Raw genomic sequence first — 13329 nt, 5'->3', positions numbered from 1 at the left:
CATTTGTGTCTAATGTCGTTCTGTCAATTATGTACAGTATTCTATATTCGTAATGATTTATTTAATGATTTTATTTTTTTTATTTATGGTGGGTTGGGTTATTTTTATTTCTGCACACACACACACAAATATACATAATTTTTTTTTTAAAGTGGGACAATAGGAGCATATAGCATTGCTTACCTGTCTCCCCCAGAACTGAAACAATTCCCAGAATGCATTGCTTTCCCCCAGTTCTTACACTCTTCCCACCCTGCCAGCATGATGTGTTATACCACTGTGGTAAGGTCTCTTCACGGTGAATATCTGAATTCTCTTAAAGCTCTTGTATGTGGTAATTTACTTACCCACTTTTTTGGGATGCACCATTGTAGATGTGTTAAAATTTTGCCCAAAAAGACAAATAAAAGGGCTGAAACAAGGTTTATTCATATGACTAGCTATGGAAAGTGTTACTAACAGAATCTGGTAAGCTTTTTATTTATTTCCCACCCGCATGTGTACAGAACCCAACATTTTTCCACCCCGGTGACATTTACAGCCATACATCTATGGGTCTAGTCTGGCTGTCACTGGATCTGTGGATATCCCTCCTATATTTTGCATCTTTGCTCCCCTCTCTGGCCCTCACCACTTATAACACATAGTAGAAGATGACTGCCCCACTCACTGTTTATGACCTTTTGGCTAATTCTGGATATGTACACTTTTACATATACAGTCTTGTGCGTGATAGGCAGATGTCTTTTAAAAGGGAATAAATACAATTCAGGGATATTTTTTTAAATAATTTATTTAGTCTAGTGCAAATAAATATTGCACAAGTAAAAATATATACAAATAAGAACATTACATTTGGATATTTACAGATATTTACAAGAGTTAATTGAAAAATTGTCACAACGCAAACCTTAAAATAACCTTGTAAAAACTTTGAAATGTGTCTTAAAACTAACACTGGGACATAAACATTACAAAGTACTCTTTTTCGTCACAATAAAAACACTGGAGGAAAAGATACAACTTTAAGATCAATAAAAAATAAAAAGTGAGTGCGTCACTGAAAAGTGTGATAGGGAAACTGAAAACAGACATTTTCTGCATATGTGGGATAAAACCAACAAATTCCAAAAACTACAACTATACTACTTTTAGAACATAAGTTTGGCTGCATAAGATGCCCAACACATAGGCTGGGTTCAAATACTATTTTTTTGGACAGTATTTGTAGCCAAAACCAGAAATGAAACTAAGAAAACTCATGTAAACATTTGCATTTTTCCCCCTGTATTTTGGGCCCCATCCTGGTTATGGTTTAATATTATGTGTAAGTCCAGCTTTAGACTGCTTCTCCCAGATATTTTTCTACTAGGGAAAACCCTCTTGGCAAAGGTAACTGGCTAAAAGAAGCAGACCGTCAAGGCAGCTCACAACATAATAGGATTTAGTATTTTGCAATAAGAATTGTAAGAAATATACATTCTACAATTACCAGGACTATAAAGTTTGTAGACCAAGTGATAACAGGATTGGCATTGTGTGTGTTGCTTACACTATGCACCAGTAAAAGTCCTCAGTTTCCCAATGAACACCAAGTCACTTCAATTACCCCTTTTTACAGAGAGTATAAAATATATGTTTTTCTATTTCAAATAAAAAAGGTTAGATTTTGTTGTGATCACAGGCAATATTTGATCAGTCCATTTTCCTAAAAGTTATAGCCTTCGCAAATTCTGTTTGCTCTTTCTACTCCCTGGAAGCGGTTCTGATAAGGATCTGTGGCTTTGAGGTCTGCTGGTTGTACAATCTTTGGAAAAATGGAATTTACAATTGCAAAGCGTGCAGAAGTCCAGCTGACAACTTTCTCTAGTACAAATTGCTCTGTGTTGATAGGAGTCGTACTTTGCAGGGGACCCACAGTCTCTGCACACTTTAAGGCTTTGGTCATTAATAAGACTTTTCCCAACCTATCAGAGAGGGGAAAAAAAATTAATAAATTAGCTTATTAAAAGTACAGACTATTTTACATAGCTTTAAAGTTTAAATGAAAAAACTATTGGCGACAAATTATAGGTTGATGATGTTGCATAAGAATGATGCGGAGCCATCACCAGGCAAGTAGATCTGGGGCTTCTTTATTGAATGGCAGTACAGTCGGGTTCACATGCAAGGGAGCAGATGGATCAGACGCAGGGGTAAGCAAACTGGCGACGGACCGTTTACTCGCTGGAGCGCTTCGTCAGGCTGGTGCTTGATGACATAGGGGAAGAGGTGGGTTTCCTAACAGGTGAGGGTTTCTATGGATACAACCAACTACAAACCATAACACCTTGAGTGACGTGCAACATCATATATAAAGACAATAAGCCAATACATGAAAACACATTTAAAATCAAACCTCTTACTTGCAAATCTTTCCTAGATTATGTACATAACAAAATACTTATATATTACTACTTTTTAGTAAATCTAGAAGATTTTATTTAGATATGAGCATTCAGTTCAAATTTATCATTTAAGCCGAGCGAGCCAGTGGCATTTGTTCGGAGGATCCATAGCGCCTCCTTTTTTTTTTTTTAAACAATTCTTGGTGCTTGGTATTGCCACCCTCTGGGGTAATATAGGTTACCAAGGGCAATCCTATAATCACGCATAGGAACAATACTACCATATGTGATTATATCAATAGACGCTAGAGAAATAAAACCCATTCACATAATTGGTTAATCGCCCGATAGGAAATTTAACCTGTGGGTCATGTTATTTTTGTAAATTTAATAGCAACACACAAATCAGCAAAACTGGAAGGTTATGACCTAAACATCAAACAGTTCTTCACATGTAGAACTCCTTTTGCTGTTTACTGCCTGATTTCTACATAGGGAAACAATACGGGCCCCTGTTTCATAGGGTGTGAGAGCATCTGAGATCCCTTAGAACAGGGATAGGAGCCCCATACCACCTCATATGCAAGAAATCCACAATAGTAATCCAGGGGGACTGAAATTCTTCGCTATAGAAACCCCAGAGGGTGGCAATACCAAGCACCAAGAAATGTTAAAAGGAGGCGCTATGGATCCTCCAAACAAATGCCACTGGCACGCTCGGCTTAAATGATAAATTTGAACTGAGTGCTCATATCTAAATAAAATCTAGATTTACTAAAAAGTAGTAATATATAAGTATTTTATTATGTACATCATCTATGAAAGATTTGCAAATAAGAGGTTTGATTTTAAATGTGTTTTCATGTATTGTCTTTATATATGATGCTGCACATCACTAAACGTGTTATGGTTTGTAGATAGTTGTATTCATAGTAACCCTTACCTGTTATAAAACACACCTCTTCCCCTATGTCATCAAGCACCACGAAGCGCTCCAGTGCGTAAACGGTCCGTAGCCAGCTTGCTTACCCCTGCGTCTGATCCATCTGCTCCCTTGCAGGTGAACCGGACTGTACTGCAATTCAATAAAGAAGCCCCAGATCTACTTGCCTGGTGAGTGTTCCGCATCATCAGCACTGTATTATTGCGTGTTAGCACTGAAGAGGATTCAGGTGCGGCTTCTAGGGACTCTGCAAACGCATTGGACCTGGGTCCTGTTTACACAGCATTGTATGGATGGTGCAGACTGCTTCTGTTTTGAAAAATTATAGGCAACTACATTGCAGTTTAGCCAATACAGCAATTCATCTCAGGGACCTCCTGCAAAAGGAGGGACTAAAGTGTCAACAAAATTTAGATACTACTAGCGCACAGTCTTCGCAATACTATACACTCAAATTGGTCTCTGTTCCCACTGGGACTCACAATATAAATTCCCCTATAAGTATGTTTTGGAGTGTGGGAGGAAGCTGGAGTACCTGGAGGAAACCCACACAAACATGGGTAGAACATACAAACTCCATGCATATATTGTCCATTGTGGAAGTTGAACCAAAGACCCCAGCGCTGCAAGGCAACAGTGCTAACATCTTACTGCTGAACTTAAAATAATTCTTCAGTGGTAATGTTATGTTTCTTATAACATGTAGTAACCACAAGTTATATGAAAAACTTTCGATGTGAACATGACATTTATGTATTCTGGGTGCTTACCTCAGTAAACTCGGAGTAACGGCTGTTTGAGGAATAAGGCTTGTTCTTTTTTATATTTTTCTTCTTGGAAATGCAGCAAGCAGCACTAGCTACTTTCTGTACTGTGTAGAGGGGTATTCGCAACTGAGAAGAGTCTCGTGTAGCAGTATGTTCTGTCTTCCTTGCCTCCCTTTCCTGTTAGAGCACAAAAAGGGGTAATTTTTTTTTATTAAGATCTGTTCTACAAGTCAGAATATATATATATATATATATATATATATATATATATATATATATATAATATATGTAGGTCAAGGTAAAGAGCTTTACAAGACAACACAGCATGTAATGATAGACACAGAAAATGCCCACTCAGCCAATCGCTAAGTAAGGCAGGCCACCACTGCAGCCAGTGATTGTCAGATGGGCATTTTCAACATGTGGCACATCAGCATAAAATATAGTACAGGAGGGACCTAAGCAGCAGATTGAGCAGAAGAACATCCCTTATTTTTAGGTACCCAAACTTTTTTTTCTCTTATCATTTTCGTCATTCGAAAAAGAGCTGAAAGCATTACTGTAACGGACATGTCAAAAGTGTTGATTGGTTGGGGTCTTAGCACTGAGACTCCTACCAACCACTAGATCTGGTCAGAAGAAGGCAGTCTCCTGCAAATAATCAGATTAAAAAGGGAACTCCGGTGGAAACACATGTTTTCAAATCAACTGGTGCCAGAAAGTTAAACAGATTTGTAAATTACTTCTATTTAAAAATCTGAAGCCTTCCAGTACTTAGCTGCTGTATACTACAGAAAAAAGGTGTGCAGTTCTTTACAGTCTGACCACAGTTCTCCCTGCTGACACCTCTGTCCGTATTAGGAACTGTCCAGAATAGGAGCAAATCCCCATAGAAAACCTCTCCGGCTCTGGACAGTTCCTTAAGGTACGGAGCAATAGAAAAAATTAGAGCTGAGAGAAGTTACAGTGATTCGTTGCTGACTTTAGCCTGCATAAATTAGTTCAGCTTTCAGGTGCTCCGGTGGGCTGGAGACTCTCTCCTAGGACTGTATCCATCTTTTCCAGCCCACCGGAGCACCTGAAAGCTGAACTCATTTATGTAGGCTAAAATCAGCAAACGCTGAGCCGAGAAGTTCGTGACGAATCGCATAAAAAATAAAAGTATAATTAAAATTGTCCTTTGCTGACCCTGTATAAGTTTATTTTTTCATATACGGGGTATATGTTTGACCTTTTTTTTGTCACATTTTATTGCTATTAAAAGCATTCTTTTGATTGCTAATGCTGATCAGTCATAGCACAGATCAGTGTTATCTGCAATCTACTAGAAGGTTGACCAGAGAAGTTCCGACCAAGAGCTGGCCAAAAGCAGGTGAGGCCATCTTTACTCATTGAACCAATGCAACCACGCAGCGGGTGGTCCGATGAGTACCCCGAGCCCTGCAGATACTTTAGATGCCGTAATCAGTATTGATCATGGCATCTGAAGGGTTAATGGTGGACATCAGAGGGATTGATAACAGCAAACATTACATCTTCCTCATTAAAAACGGAAGGTTTCCTGACTCTGAACCTATATTAGCTTATTATGCTTTATAATAAAAACTAAAAAGAGCATCCAAGTGAACCAATCTAGGAAGTATAGCATTAGCATAGATATACTTACACAAATTTCTTTATGACACTGTTCATAAATACTATATGTCAATTTGTCTTCCTGCAGGGCCTTTCTCCAAGTTGTGCTTACGCTGATGACACTACAATAAAATCAAGCGAGGTAAGTAAAATCAGCGAAAATCCTCTAGGCTTTTTCTATGCTATGATTACATGCTGACAATGAGCAGTATTTATTATTAACATACAGGGACCCCATAAGGTAATACAATACAACACTTACTTGATTAAATCAATCGCACTAAGATGTCTGAAGATTTTGCTGATCAGATGTTTAAAGTCTCTTAAGAAAAGCTCCCCAAGAATGTCCATTCTTTCTAATCCCATTTTTTTGCCAATTAGATTATTGAGGCCAAAGGCTTCACGGGAAACTAGTTCTTCAACAGTGTCAAACACAACCTTAGGACGACTTCTTAAACCTTTCTTCAAAGTAGAACACACAGCCTCCTCAAAACGGAGCACTGGTAAGGAGCGAGTATTCGGATGTACTGGAGCAGCTTTTTCCTGTGATGTTGTCTGCTTTGGTGTCTCAAACAAAGCAACCGAAGTAATTCTACTGCTAAAATCCTCCTCATCTTGGCTCTGGGAGTCATTGAGAAGTATTGAAGAATACCCACTGTCCTGAAGAGGACTACATTCCAAGTCATTGTTTTCAACAGCACTTAGCCTACGCAGAAGATTTTCCTTGTTATTTACTGGTCTGTTTTCTTCAATGATAGTCACTCGACTAGGAGACAAATGTTCTACACTGGAGTCCGAATACCCCGCTTTCGGGGAGAGCTCCTGCTCTTTGCAAGGTTCGAGATCATGCTTGGTTGGGCTCACAAGATCATGCTTGGTTGGGCTCACAAGATCATGCTTGGTTGGGCTCACAAGATCATGCTTGGTTGGGCTTACTTCCTGTTTGAACTTGGATGGTGATAACTTTGTTGGAGTCTTATACCCACACTTCATCTTCAGATCTTGTTACAGTAATGTACAGAGACCTGCAAAAAAAATATCAATATGTTATGTAAAAAATATATATACTTTAAGTTTATAAAAATAAATAAATGGGGAACCTAAACCATACCATAAGCTGCTTCCCCATCCCCAAAGCTATGCAAGACATATCCAAACTAGTGTGTCAACTTAAGTCTATGGGGCAAATTTCTCAAGACTGGTATAGAGGAAAGGATGCCCAGAGCAACCGATCCCATTGCTTTAATTTTTAAGAGGACCTTTTAAAAATTGAAAAAAAAAATAAAAAAATAATCAGATTGGTTACTATGGGCAACTGGTCAACTTTCCCTCTACACCAGTTTTGATAAATCTCCCCCTATCAGTCTACAGGTCTATGGGTTCCTGCTGTACTTTTATTTGCCTGAGGTCATAAATAGGTTTCTTTAAAGGGGAACTCCGGTGGAAAAAAAATATGATTTCAAAATCAACTGGTGCAAGAAAGTTAGGCCCCTTTCACACTACAGGTATCAACCTGTAAAAACCTCCGTTATTACTCCCAGCAAAAGGTCCTAAAAACGGCAGGCAAAAAAAAAACAAAAACATTCATGTCAATGGGATTTTTTGATTATCCTTTTGCATCAGGTACATCCGTTTTTACTAATGTCCGTTATTTTTGCCAGCAGAAAAGATGGTGCATGAACTAATTTTTTGTCCGGCAAAAATGGTGGTGGTGGAAAAAACGGCTGTTAAAATTTAAACATTGAAGTCTATGGGAAACGGATGTTAAATTAAAAAAAATAAACGGAAGTAACTGGTAATAACGGATGAACAACATCAGGTTTTAAAAAAAGAAAAAAACCATTAACAATAACGGATGATTGTCATCAGTTATCATCCGTTATTGCATCCGTTTTTGTTCATCCATTATTGTAAAATAACAGAAGTAAAAAAGCAGGATGATACCTGTAGTGTGAAAGCGGACTTAACCCCTTAAGGACTCGGGGTTTTTCCACTTTCGTTTTTTCCTCCTTACCTTTTAAAAATCATAACCCTTTCAATTTTCCACCTAAAAATCCATATTATGGCTTATTTTTTGCGTCGCCAATTCTACTTTGCAGTAACATTAGTCATTTTACACAAAAATTCACGGCGAAACGGAAAAAAAAAGTCATTGTGCTACAAAATCGAAGAAAAAAACGCAATTTTGTAACTTTTCGGGGCTTCCGTTTCTACGCAGTGCATATTTTGGTAAAAATTACACCTTATCATTATTCTGTAGGTCCATACGGTTAAAATGATACCCTACTTATATAGGTTTAATTTTGTCGCACTTCTGGAAAAAATCATAACTACATGCAGGAAAATTTATACGTTTAAAAATTTCATCTTTTGACCCCTATAACTTTTTTATTTTTCCACATACAGGGCGGAATGAGGACTCAATTTTTGCGCCGTGATCTGAAGTTTTTATTGGTACAATTTTTGTTTTGATTGGACTTTTTGATCACTTTTTATTCATTTATTAATGGTATAAAAAGTGACCAAAAATACGCTTTTTTGGAATTTTTTGGCGCGTACGCCATTGACTGTGCGGTTTAATTAATGATATATTTTTATAGTTCGGACATTTACGCACGTGGCGATACCACATTTTTTTTTTTTTTTTTTACACAGTTTTATTTATTTTTTTTTTATGGGAAAAAGGGGGTGATACAAACTTTTATTAGGGAAGGGGTTAAATGACCTTTATTAACACTTTTTTTTGCAGTATTATAGCCCCCATAGGGACCTATAACACTGCACTCACTGATCTCTCATGCTGATCATTGGCATGTATTAACATGCCTGTGATCAGCGATATCGGCGCTTGACTGCTCCTGCCTGGATCTCAGGCACGGAGCAGTCATTCGTCGATCGGACACCGAGGAGGCAGGTAAGGGCCCTCCCGGTGTGCTGTAAGCTGTTCGGGACGCCGCGATTTCACCGCGGCGGTCCCGAACAGCCCGACTGACTAGCCGGGATACTTTCACTTTAGAAGCGGCGGTCAGCTTTGACCGCTGCTTCTAAAGGGTTTATACCGCACATCGCCGCGATTGGCGATGTGTGGTATTAGCCGCGGGTCCCGGCCGTTGATGAGCGCCGGGACCGACGCGATGTGGGGTCGCAGCGCGACCCCGCTTCATATCGCGGGAGCCGGCGCAGAACGTAAATATACGTCCTGCGTCGTTAAGGGGTTAAGGACCAAGCCCATATTAAAAGCCAAGCCCAGCTTAAAGGAGAAATCCGGAATAGGAAAATTGCCCGCCATACACCAGTCAGTAAAAAAATTAACAGGTACATACCTTCCTACGGCTCCCCCGATGCTCCCCTGTGGCCTCCGCCACGATCCTCTTCCTGGTGGTCAGCGAATCATACTGCCCTCAGCCAATCACCGGCTGCAGCGAAGTCCTGACTCGGGCGGCGATAGGCTGAGCGGCAGTGTGAAGTTTTCGGCCCTGGCAGTAGGTGCCAGTGTAGTGAAGAATTGTGTGTCTTAAAGCGTTCTCACACTGCCGCTCAGCCTAAGACACACAATTCTTCACTACACTGGCACCTACTGCCAGGGCCGAAAATGTCACACTGCCGCTCAGCCTATCGCTGCCCGAGTCGGGACTTCGCTGCGGCCGGTGATTGGCTGAGCGCAGTATGACTCGCCGACCACCAGCAACCAGGAAGAGGATCGTGGCGGAGACGGAGCCGGTTACTGGAGAGCGAAGGAAGGTATGTACCTGCTTATTTTTTTTTACTGACTGGTGTATGGTGGGAAATTTTCCTATTCCGGAGTTCTCCTTTAAGGACCAGTACAATTTTATTTTAGCATTTTTGTTTTTTCCTCCTCGCCTTCTAAAATCCATAACTCTTCTATTTCCGTTTACAGACCAATATAAGGGCTTGTTTTTTGCGTGACCAATTGTACTTTGTAATGAAGCCTCATTTTACCATAAAATGTACGGCAACCCCCCAAAAAAAATTTAGGGAGGAAATTTTAATTTAAAAAAAACCATTTTGCACATTTTGGAGGGTTTCGTTTTCACACTGTACACTTTACGGTAAAAATGACATGTGTTCTTTATTCTGTGGGTCAATACAATTAAAATAAATTTTTCCATATATAGGGCGGTGGGAGAGCTCATTTTTTGCGCCGTCAATTGTACTTTTTATCGATACTACATTTGTATATATAAAACTTTTCACATTTTTCTACTTTTATTTTATTACAATTTTAATGTCCACATAGGGGACCATCTATAGCAATCATTTGATTGCTAATACTGTTCAGTGCTATGCATAGGACATAGCCTATAATACTGATCAGTGCTATGCATAGGACATAGCCTATAATACTGATCAGTGCTATCTTCTGCTCTAGTCTGCTCGATCTCAGACCAGAGCAGGAGACGCTGGGAAACGGACGGAGGCAGGTGAGGGGACCTCCGTCCGCCATTACATTTCTCTGCCTGATTGATATTAAAGCGCAACTGTCATCATTTTTTAACCCCCCAGACTACTATGATGTTGTTCCTGATGACCATAAAGTGACTGCAGCCACACATTTATCGCCGCTCTTCCTTCTTTTATAACTTATAAAATCCTTTTATTCAGTGGTCAGGCACAGTCGGATAGGCGTGGCTTGGGGTTCGCAAAACCCCACCTCCGCCACACCTATCCTCTCTTTCAGCGCTGGGACTGCTGTGTAGTAAGACACAGCGGTCCACAACAAGTGCAGTGCGCATGTGCCCCTCTCAGATATGTGCGCCGCTGCCCTGAATTGATAGAGCGAGTGCTCCTTCCCGCCGTCTATGCGCTCAGTGCGCATGTGCTGTACTAGAGGCAGTGAATGAAAAAGCTCTCTGCCTCTAGTATCTGCACAACCTGGTCGCCGGGAGCTGAAGAGGACAACAACGGGCATTGTTTTTGTAGAATATCAGAGCCGAACGGGAGGGGCGCATGAGCTGTGGACCGCTGTGTTGTGCTACACAGCGGTCCCATCGCCGAAAGAGAGGATAGGCGTGGCAGAGGCGGGGCTTTGCAAACCCCAAGCCACGCCTATCCGACTGTGCCTGACCGCTGAATAAAAGGATTTTGTAAGTTATAAAAGAAGGAAGAGCAGCGATAAATGTATGGCTGCAGTCACTTTATGATCATCAGGAACAACATTATAGTAGTCTGGGGGGGTTAAAAAATGATGACAATTGCGCTTTAAAGCACAATGCCACTTAATTCCCTGGCTTATCACAGCGGGTCTCACAAGTGAAGTGAAATGCAAGAAACACGCTATGTATGCAAAAAACATACAGAGTTCAGTGACCCTTTAAGGGTATGTTCACACTGTGGAATCTTCGCTCGCGGAATTCCGCAAGTGGAGACTACGCCAGGCGGCGTAGGACCACTGCACCGTCACCATTGACGGCCATGCAGTACTTGTGGAATACCGCGCAAAGAATGACCACGTACTTTCTTTGCGCTTAACAATTTCAGTGCCAGAATTGTCTGCCCCTCAAACTCCGTAGTGTGTATGGGTCTCGCGTGTGAACGTACCCTAACTCTGTATGCATTTTCCCTATGAGATACAGTATACGCTTTGGTACGAAGTATTAATGTATACATGACCATGTGATCGCTTTTATCTTCTACATACACTGCAATTTTGTAACATGTCTGCTTTGTCATATGTTTAATAAGGTTTACATGTGTGAGGAACTCTTGTAGGTTATATACTATTGTAAAGGACAGCCTTTCCCAACCAGGGTGTCTCCAGCTGTTGTAAAACTACAACTCCCAGCATGCCTGGACCTGGGAGTTGTAATTTTGAAACAGCTGGAGGCAACCTGGTTGGGAAACACTAATGGAGGGCAGTTTTCCAAACAGTGTGTCTCCCAGCATGCAGTGAGTTGTAGTTTTGCACCAGCTATACCCTGTTAGAGAACCCTGTGAGCCCCTACACCAGTGGTTTCCTATTACTGTAGGTGCATAGAACAGCATCTGCTGTAGAAAATAAGCGCTAAATGCATCCGTACACCCCATTAAGGCAAAATTGCATCATTTCTTCTGTCCACATGGCAGATGATGGCATTTACTGTATGGAGTAGCACAGGCAGCTGCTCTATTCCAAATTGGTGTGTATATATATATATATATATATATATATATATATATAAAAAATAGGTGGGATTAATATATTATATGAATCATGGGCGCCTTCATCTGAGGTAAGTGTAAAAAGGAGCCAACTGAGAGAACTGCTTAATATTGTAGTAAACCCCCCTCTCTGTATGTAAAATAATAAACTTTTTTTTTTTTTACTGTATACCACTCAGTGGAATAGGGCAGCTGCCTATGGACACATACATACACGGTCCCGCCTAAACACAGCCATCACTATATGCATGTAAGTGCCCTATGGCTTCCTAGCACTGAAGTGCCAACCCTGCTGCCCCCTATACACACCAATAGTAGTGCAGACAGCCGCCATGTAAGCACCCGGGAGCCCCACAGGCAGCGCCCTGCCCCCCACTAGCGCCATTTTCTGTCCGCCTAAACCGGCTTTGTCTGAGAGCCCGGGTCACGGGGCCCTGTATCTGAGATCACTACAACCCCCAGCACCCGCACAGCTCGGAGGGGTTATGGCGGCTGCGGCCGGGTCACCTATAGACTGCCCTCATTGTACAGCTCTGGGCAAGGTACAGTCACCTGCAGCTCACTTACACTGGAGATCCAGTACAAACACTACTATAATAATTAAACACACACTATATATATATATATATATATATATATATATATATATATATATATATATATATATATATATAGAGAGAGAGAGAGAGAGAGAGAGAGAGAGAGAGAGAGAGAGAGAGAGAGCACACATACATACATACACACACACACAACTTATTTAGTATTTGCCGCTTAAATGTCCTAGTGACTCCCCGCCCCCACAGGGTATATACTAGATTGTATCTATGTGAACATTCTCTAATACAGTGTTTCCCAACCAGGGTGCCTCCAGGTGTTGCAAAACTACAACTCCCAGCATGCCTGGACAGCCAAAGGCTGTCCAGGCATGCTGGGAGTTGTAGTTTTGCAACATCTGCAGGCACCCTGGTTGGGGAAACACTGCTCTAATACACTGGACATTGGGTTCTCCACCATTATTATCTATTAATACAGTATTTCACCCGATCAGGACACTTACCAACCCCCCGCGCTTCCTTCCGTGCCAGACTCGCACTACAGATCCCAGACTGCTGCCCTCAGCGCTTCATATGAACGAGGCTTAATAAAATCCCTTTCCTATTAAAACCGTCCGATGCCGCCTAGACGCCCAAGAGCTCGGTGCCCGCATACCAGATGCTTCCGTCCCCGTCCTCCCTGACACTTAAATGGCGCCAGCTGCTGAAGCAACTTAGAAAATGTTCAAATTTCGCGTCTAAAACTCCAGTCCAATGAATATTCACTTCCGGCTCCGGACTGACCAATCAGGAGGCGTCTGGCGCCCAAGCAGGCTGCGCTCCTCATTGGACGATGCTTTGCACGTAGAACTGTGGGCTCACATCCGCCGCCATGTTAGTCTCTG

The 13329-nt window shown here is 41.3% G+C and overlaps 1 protein-coding gene across 7 annotated transcripts in view; it reads right to left on the bottom strand.

Moving 5' to 3' along the window:
* Window positions 1–799: 799 nt before the first annotated feature.
* MTRF1L (mitochondrial translation release factor 1 like) overlaps window positions 800–13329 on the bottom strand; it is a 61473-nt gene continuing 48943 nt past the window's right edge. For 3 of the 7 annotated variants that reach the window (XM_056567276.1, XM_056567273.1, XM_056567275.1), the window contains exons 2-5: window positions 5995–6757; window positions 5764–5854; window positions 4101–4274; window positions 800–1967 (exon numbers count right to left, since the gene is read on the bottom strand). In XM_056567276.1, the coding sequence (XP_056423251.1) occupies window positions 1716–1967; window positions 4101–4274; window positions 5764–5854; window positions 5995–6725 (1248 nt within the window). In that variant the 5' untranslated portion in view covers window positions 6726–6757 and the 3' untranslated portion in view covers window positions 800–1715. Of the gene's footprint in view, window positions 1968–4100; window positions 4275–5763; window positions 5855–5994; window positions 6758–12200; window positions 12327–12948; window positions 13210–13329 lie in introns of those variants that run through there. The other 4 variants (XM_056567278.1, XM_056567277.1, XM_056567271.1 and 1 more) reach the window with 3 other exon arrangements.

The sequence above is a fragment of the Hyla sarda genome, chromosome 3, assembly GCF_029499605.1.
Source record: "Hyla sarda isolate aHylSar1 chromosome 3, aHylSar1.hap1, whole genome shotgun sequence".
NCBI lineage: Eukaryota > Metazoa > Chordata > Amphibia > Anura > Hylidae > Hyla > Hyla sarda.
The sequence above is the reverse complement of the archived record's forward strand: the minus strand, read 5'-3'. Positions and strand labels throughout refer to the sequence as shown.